Source organism: Tachysurus fulvidraco, chromosome 23 (genome assembly GCF_022655615.1).
Source record: "Tachysurus fulvidraco isolate hzauxx_2018 chromosome 23, HZAU_PFXX_2.0, whole genome shotgun sequence".
Lineage (NCBI taxonomy): Eukaryota > Metazoa > Chordata > Actinopteri > Siluriformes > Bagridae > Tachysurus > Tachysurus fulvidraco.
The window spans coordinates 17,616,799-17,625,156 of NC_062540.1; the positions used below are offsets into that span (position 1 = coordinate 17,616,799).

The 8,358-nt window shown below is 40.5% G+C and overlaps 1 protein-coding gene and 1 long non-coding RNA gene across 3 annotated transcripts in view; one reads left to right on the forward strand and one right to left on the reverse strand.

The window, feature by feature from the left end:
* Positions 1–2,778, reverse strand: part of LOC113658883 (pleckstrin homology domain interacting protein) — a 52,989-nt gene extending 50,211 nt beyond the window's left edge. For both annotated transcript variants that reach the window (XM_027171355.2, XM_027171356.2), the window contains exons 1-4: positions 1,975–2,778; positions 1,790–1,848; positions 1,676–1,705; positions 1,455–1,514 (exon numbers count right to left, since the gene is read on the reverse strand). In XM_027171355.2, the coding sequence (XP_027027156.2) occupies positions 1,455–1,514; positions 1,676–1,705; positions 1,790–1,848; positions 1,975–2,014 (189 nt within the window). In that variant the 5' untranslated portion in view covers positions 2,015–2,778. The remainder of the gene's footprint in view (positions 1–1,454; positions 1,515–1,675; positions 1,706–1,789; positions 1,849–1,974) is intronic.
* On the forward strand, positions 55–5,488 carry LOC113658884. Its single transcript, XR_003444502.2, has 3 exons — positions 55–1,309; positions 1,442–1,566; positions 5,131–5,488. It is a non-coding gene; the product is annotated as an uncharacterized LOC113658884 (long non-coding RNA).
* Positions 5,489–8,358: the final 2,870 nt, after the last annotated feature.

Here is an 8,358-nt window from a genome sequence, read left to right on the forward strand (position 1 = left end):
GTAGTTTGAACATTTTTATTATTAGATTCAATGTCGTCCAAAAAAGGGGGGGGGGGGGGCAGTGATGGCGCCAACACCAGGTGGTTTAATGGCCGAGCTGCAGAAATCTCACATCTCACTCGGGCCTCTGACTGAAACCTGAAGGCGGCGGCGGCTGCGTGTCCGAGTCAACGCCGGAAAAGAGGCGCTTTGAGGCGGTCATGCGAGCTTGCTACAGCCGCAGCCTCCGAGCTCGCGCGCACTCTCACACAGACACACACCCTCCACACACACACGCATACCCAGGACTCTCTGCACCGATCACGCGCACCACCACAGAATAATACTTAAAACGACGTGTCAAATAATAGCCCGTTTAGACGTGCGTCCTGTTTAGTCATGTAGTAGTGTGTACGGTTTAGGACGGAGCCGCGCGTGGCGTTGCCTCGGCAACCATAGACGGCGTTTGATCGTGATGTGTTGACTATGCGGTTCGGGACGCGGCTCATCAACAGACGCGGAACAAAACACGCAAAATTTCCGCGTATAAACTCGAGACAAAACGTGTCTAAAACACGGACAGACAACAAGCCGAGCTGTTCGTTACGTAACCGGTATTGTGTAGAGGAGGCGGTGGCTACAACCGGGGGGTTGGATCACAACACTAAACTTTTGTTTTCTTTAAATTTATTTTTCCATCACGGATCAAAACGCTCTTTTCTTTCTTTCTTTTTTTTTTGGAAAACCCCCCTCACCACGTTACGATGAAACAAATCCGTCTACCCGATCAATTATAAACATCCTAATTAACCCTATGGTCGATAACGTCAGCGGTCCTGCTTTTAGCTTTTTAATTAGAGAAATAAAATAAATAAAAATAAATAAGTAAGTAAGTAAGCCCACTTCGAATATCCCATCGCTTTTCAACCCGAAAAAAAAAAATCGGAAAAAAAAATCGAATTCCATGGACTTCCCAGAAATTCCCATTTTTTCCCTGATTTTTCCTGATTTTTGCCTTGTCCTCCTGTCCGTAAGTGAAGAGTAAATAAAACAAATCGTGTGTTTTACACTGTCTGTAGTTGTATTGCATGAAGCAGGGCGCCTCCATATCCCGCCCAACACACACACACACACACACACACACACACACACACACACACACACACACTGGCGCACTCCCTCCCACCACTATCTGTCCTCACATGCAGCTCATGACGTACCTTTATTTCTAACACATTTTCTATAATAACCCTAATACACGGAGCTGCCACTAAAACTCACAGCTCACACCGACTTCAGGGTCACCAGGGATTCGTTTTCTCTGGTTTGTGTATGTGTGTGGGGGGATTTTTTTTACTCCCTTCAGATGTATTTTGGGGGGATTTTTTTTTCTTCCTGATTTAAAAATTGCGGGAAATTCAATTTCTTCTTTTGCTCTCCAAAAACTTTTTCCCACTTATAGGACGGTGCCTTACCAAATCTTCGTAACTCCCAGGGTGTTCCTTTCCAGTCCAATCTATCCTTTTGGGTAACAGCTGGAAATGGAAAACATTGTTATCCGACTTGAATTCTAGGAAGGTCAAAGAGGTAAGAATTTAATTTTAAATTAAAACCCGAAAAAAACCCCAGGCAGGAATATAAAGGCACCCACACGGCGCAGTACGGATGCAGCGCCGAGGCGCCTTGTGCAGCTTACCTCCTTCTCCTGAACCTCCCGAATCAGGCTCTGAAAAAGACACAAACACGCACAATTGTGTCACGTTTTCTTCCAGGGACGTAGTTAATCATCTTAAATGATAAAATCGCGCACCTCTGCCGAGTCCTGACACGGTCCAGCTTCTAAAAACCGGGCTATTAGGAAGTAGAGTTCTGCGTGAAGGGGGAAGAATAACATATGTAGCTACGTTAGCTTTGAAGAAGGGCGCCTGCGTGTGTGTGTGGACACAAATGTGTAAAATATCTCCCGACGACACGTTTTACGCCTCCTATACTCACCGGATTTTAACTGCGCGGTGTGTTTGCTGTCACCAGCCATGTTTTGGTGTCGGATTGGGGCGAAGGAGAAGGTGTGTGTGGCCGTGCCGCCGGCCGCCCTGTAGTTGTCAGTGTTTGTTCGCCACCAGGAAGAGCTGCGCCTCCATTCACCCAACGCACACACAGGGCAAAGTAGATCCGGCTGCGCGTCTTCCTTCGCCGTGTGCTCGTGTGCAACTAGTCCCTGTGTTTCATTAGCAACATGCTAACATTCATCCGGATAACGGCTGTCAATTTATACCTTCGGGTTTAATTTATATACCTTGGGTTCTGTAAACGTGTATCAGCGACTAACGTGTTTAGTTCTCTCTCTCTCTCTCTCTCTCTCTCTCTCTCTCTCTCTCTCTCACTCTCTCTCACTCTCTCTCTCACTCACTGCGCAGGAATACCTAGGCATCGTACGTTTTAGCTACGATGCTAACACGCTAACACGGACGGATTAACGGACATCACGTTACTTCTCCTCCGTCATATTTCTGATATTTCTTCACAGTACATATGTAACGTTATTTCCGACATTTTAAAAACGAATATTCGTCTCCATTTCCTCTTTCTCAGTGACGGTGACGAGTTAAAGCTGCCATGTTGTCGTGTTGACTAAAATAACGATTCGATTCGTGTCGAATGTCCATAATTCGTGTATCTAGTTATTGTGTTTACGTTCAAGCTCTTCGTGATACACGGATTTATTTATATGGTTTACGGGCTTGATGAATTAGGTATGTGGTTGGAATTTTTGGTCCTCCATTTCTCTCCTAAACGAACAGGCAGTAAAATGGGGGAAGGGAAGTAAAACACGGGGGATGTAATGAATTAAAGCTCGTCACTTACACCAATCCAGGTCTAATAGACACAAAACAACATGGACGACTTAGACAAAGACCACAGAGATGTTTTCATACACACATCACACAGCTAATACACAAAGTCTGACCTCAGCACGACTCTGTAATCCATATAAACACTACAGTATTACAGTAAACACTAAATTACTGAAATTACATCAATTCCCCCAGTGGTTCACTAATGTCTAATAGCATCAAAATAAAATGTATGGGATTTCAAAGCATAAAAAAAAATCCCCAATGCAAAATTGATCTACAAAATATTTCATCTTGCAGAGAAAATGAAAATAAAAATGAACTCGTACTTACAGTCTTGAATAGACTATTAATTTCTAGATTAAATATGTAGACTTGAGTACACGGTATTTTATAATTCAGCATTACACAGCAGGTATTAAATGTTCAGGTGTGTACTGAAGTGGTTTGTAAACTTTTTACAATCTGGGATAAGTGTAAAATAAATCCTGTACACTCCATTCAAACATCATCCACGTAATCCATAAATCAAACGATTGTCGATTATATACAGACTACCATTTTGCAGCTAAACAGCTTTTTTTATTCCTGATATCTCCTGTTATTTTAATACCTTAGGGTCCAGTTTGGCCCTTTTATTTATTTTTATTTATTTATTTTTTACAGGTTACTTGTTTATATATATATATATATATTTATATGTATTAAGGTTTGAATTAAACTCATTCGAATCAACGAGATTAAATAAATCAGCTTAAAGTGTTTTTTATAAAATCAGTATTAAATGTTAAATGAGTTTATAATGTGTTGTGATTTAAGAAGTAAAAAAAAAAAAAATTAAAATAGTATCCTAAAAACAACTGGTGTAATTTGTAAAGAAGTGTTTTGTATACATAGTGCTTAGAGAAGTGTGAGATTTTAAGAACACCTTTTGTATTATATTATTATTATTATTATTATTCATTATTTTTATTTATTTATTTTAAAGAAAAAAAAACAAGTTTGTTTATACACACACACACACGTATACATTTGTGGTGTAGTAGCATTTTTATATAAGGCACTTATAACACTGCACTTACCTCATAAAACAAGTGAAAAGAAAAGAACTGTCATTTTCTAACCCAACTATTTAAATAATCAGAACTTCAAACATTATAAACATTTTGTACCGTTAAAATTTTCCCCTAGTTTCATCAAATCCTAAACGTTTCATCTTTTAGTTGAGTTATTTATCTTACAGCATATCATTCAATACAAATTACACATTAATTGTACAATGTACAACGAGTGTATATCATTACAGTAGTTAGATTCAATGTGACATTATTTATGACATGTTATTACACATGTTATAAAGCTTTACATAAGTAAATGGTCAGCTTTCTATAATAAATACATTATTCCAGTGTACTAATAGCATGTTGAACCGTTTCACTTTAATTAAACAAGTAGATTAGTCCTATTAGACTCATGTTATAGATAAATAAATAAATAAATAAATAAATAACAGGATCATCATTTGTGACATCAATTGTTGATTTCTTTACAGGCTGCCGGTCTATCATAGGGCACACTGAACACATGATCAAAAACAAATTCACACACAATTTAGCAACGTTAATCAGAGTACCATGCATGTCTTTGGACTAGAGAAGGAAACCCTTCGAATCGCAGGGAGAACAGGCAAACTCCACACACACATATGGCATGTTGCTTTCTAATACTGTTAAATATCAAATCTGTTCTTCTTCATTTTAGACCGAATCATTTCATTGTTTACAAAACCACTCAAGTTATTTGATGATTTCTGAATTATGCGATCCTCCCTCAATGATTGGATAAATAATAAACACTATCATGCATGTTGTATGTTATTAATAACCAAGTACAACTTAATATTGAACTAATGCTACATTTATTTATGGATTAGTGCATCGTGCATGTTACAAACCACTAAATGGTCTCATAAATACTCATTTTATATCAGAGGTAAATCAGATAGCAGTTTTATTATTATAGTAATAATAATAATAAGAAGAAAAAGAATGGTTATGTCTATGAGCAAAGCTAAACTGAAGGTATAGAAACATTTGCCCATATTATGTCTGAAGTGTCAGTTACTCAGTAGTAATTTCTTGTTGATAGAACGTCATATAAAAGCAATATGACACTCGCAGTCATGCTGCAATACTGAACATCAGCACGGCTGTGATTACCTGTGATTATCGTAGCCAAGCGAACAGCGCGATTACGAGCGTGATTAAATATAACCTACCTGGAGTGTTCTTCTCAGCAGGAACTGGAGATCGTCTTCAGCTGGTTCGGATCGGAGAGGAAGGTGTGGCTTAGCTAGGACTAGAAGATAACATTGTCGCTCTGAGCGGCTGTGAGATCAAACGGCTCAGCTGAAGATAATAATTTGTAGTTCATATTGTAAGTAGATACGCAGATATGAGGTAAATCTGTGTAACCTGTTCATATACATGGCAAAAAACAAGCTTCTGTACTGAGATAAGTTGAGAGATGAAACACCACAGAGTCTTTGTGTATATTATACTGTATTCTGCCAAAATATTATCACTGTGTTAAATCTGACATGTGAAGATACCTGAGAAGTCAAATAAAAGAAATAAATAATGAATTAAAGACCATGTCCTCTGTGTTCTCATATCTAGTCCTTCCCATGAATACTCAGCAAACACACTTCTGTTTCATACATACTTTATAAACGACTAAACCGTTTCAGCTAACAGCCAGTTTTCTTAGAAACGTCTTTCCATGGCTCTGTTATCTCTGCTGTAAAGTTCATTTGTGACTTCAAGTGTAATTCTGGTAGTTCAGGTGTGTGTGTGTGTGTGTGTGTGTGCGTGTGTGTGTGCGTGTGTGTGCTTGCTCAGAATCTGAACTGAGTTTCACTCCAGATTTTAGTATTTACTCATTCTTTTGTGAAGTTCTGTCTGAGTCACAGTGGGGTTTGTTGGGGGCCTGAAGAGATCGAGACAGGACCGTTAGAAGACATGATAACATACAGGAAGCAGTCGAATCATGAGAGAGAGAGGAAGAGAAAGAGAGAGAAACAGAGAGAGAGGGAGGGAGAGAGACAGAGAGAGGGAGACAGTGAGAGAGACACAAAAAAGAGAAAGAGAGAGACACAGAAGAGAGGGATAGGGAGACAGAGAGAGACAGATAGAGGGAGACAGAGAGAGATAGAGACAGAGAGTGAGAGAGAGAGGAAGAGAAAGAGAGAGACAGAGAGAGGGAGGGAGAGAGACAGAGTGAGGGAGACAGTGAGAGAGACACAAAAGAGAGAAAGAGAGAGACACAGAAGAGAGGGATAGAGAGACAGATAGGGAGACAGAGAGAGACAGATAGAGGGAGACAGAGAGATAGAGACAGAGAGTGAGAGAGAGAGGAAGAGAAAATTAGAGAGAGTGAGAGAGAGAGAGAGAGAGAGAGAGACACATAAGAGAGAGAGAGATGGTGGTGGTTATTGACTATCTCGTACACATCATGAAAGCTGCATATGTAATAGCTGTGTTCAACCACTGGAGGTCAGATGCACTCCAAAGTGCCTAATAAGGGTCAAAGGTGACCAAGTCAAGCAGGTAGTTTTTTTATGTTGCTGTAGTATAATATAAGCTTCAATTCTGTATTCATTTTAGCAATTCGTGGTCAGATGCTTGTTTTCAGAGACCTTAAAATCATCACACACCACACCATTGTTGATTACTTTTCTATAACAGCATGTGCTAAAATGTTTAATAAAGCGTATATTAACTCAGTTTGTGTTTGTACTTTTCCTTCCAAAAAACATCACATAAGTAAGATTTTCCTTATAGAAAACTCCATGAAATGATTCGTTTTATGTTTTACTTGTTATGTGGAGCCTGTTACTATGGCAACAATAAGGCAAAGCGCATTGATGTTAACTTGTGATTTGAGAATTCAACAGCACTGAGATGTAATTATCCAATAGTCTGTGAATAAGAAACTCAGGCACATGTTTACACACCACACTCTGTTTTAGTGCTAAACTGGTGTTTCATGGCCTGTATTTGCATATTAGATCTTTACCTTTATTTAATCCTGTAATGTCTCTCACTCTCATTGTCACCATGACAGGTTTCAGTTCCCGGGTTTTAAAGTAACACAACAAAACCACTGACAGTCTCGCACTTTGACCTGCATCTGCACTCAAGACAACTCTTCCGGAAAGAAATGAAAGTCACACTAAGAAAGTTTTGGCTCACGTGGCTTTGTGTAGCAGGTGGGTGATCCATTCAGGTCCATTCTGGTCCATTCAGGTCCATTCTGGTCCATTCAGGAACATTCAGTCCATTCTGGTCCATTCAGGTACATTCAGGTCCATTCTGGTCCATTCAGGTCCATTCTGGTCCATTCTGGTACGTTCAGTGCAGTTAGAAATGTCAGTTACATATAAAACCTTTTAAACAGTTATGTTACAGTTATGCTACAGTGTACTAAATACATGACTCCTACACAAAACTACACAAAATGGTGTACACTGCAGGTACATTTTGATACGGTCAACCACAAGACTCTCTTATCCTCCCTCAAGAGTCTTGGGATTTGCGGATCAGCTTGGGAATGGTTTGCCTCCTACCTGGAAGGACGCTCATATCAAGTAACATGGAGGGGAGTGACATCTGCTCCACGCAGACTCTCCACTGGCGTCCCACAGGGCTCAGTACTTGGTCCTCTTCTTTTCTCCCTGTATACTCACTCTCTTGGTGAAGTTATTTCATCACATGGGTTCTCTTACCACTGCTATGCTGATGATACACAACTTATCTTCTCTTTCCCACCCTCAGATGCCACAGCTTCTGACCGGATCTCAGCATGTCTGGCAGAAATTTCATCATGGATGACTGCTCATCAGTTAAAGCTCAATCCTAGCAAAACTGAACTGCTGTTCATCCCAGGTGATTCATCCCCAGGTCATGATCTTGCTATATCCTTGCACAACGATCTGATCTCCCCTTCAGCCACTGCTCGCAACCTTGGGGTAACCATGGACAATCAACTGTCCTTTTCCTCTCATGTTGCTAATGTGACTCGCTCATGTCGGTTTCTTCTCTACAACATTAGAAGGATTCGGCCATTTTTGTCCACACAGACTGCCCAGGTACTTGCTCAGTCTCTTGTCATTTCTAGACTGGATTACTGCAATGCACTGCTGGCAGGTCTACCTATGAACGCAATCCGTCCTCTGCAAATGATCCAAAATGCAGCTGCCCGGCTTGTTTTCAACCTGCCAAAGTTCTCGCATACCACCCCGCTGCTGCGATCCCTCCACTGGCTTCCGGTAGCTGCACGCATCCGATTCAAAACACTGATGCTGGCCTACAAAGCCAAAAATGGACCAGCTCCCTCTTACCTCAAAGCCCTCATCATTCCTTGCACTGCACCCCGTAACCTCCGATCTACCAGCACTGCTTGACTGGTTCCACCATCTCTCAGGGTAAGAGGCAAGTATACTACAAAACTCTTCTCTGTTCTG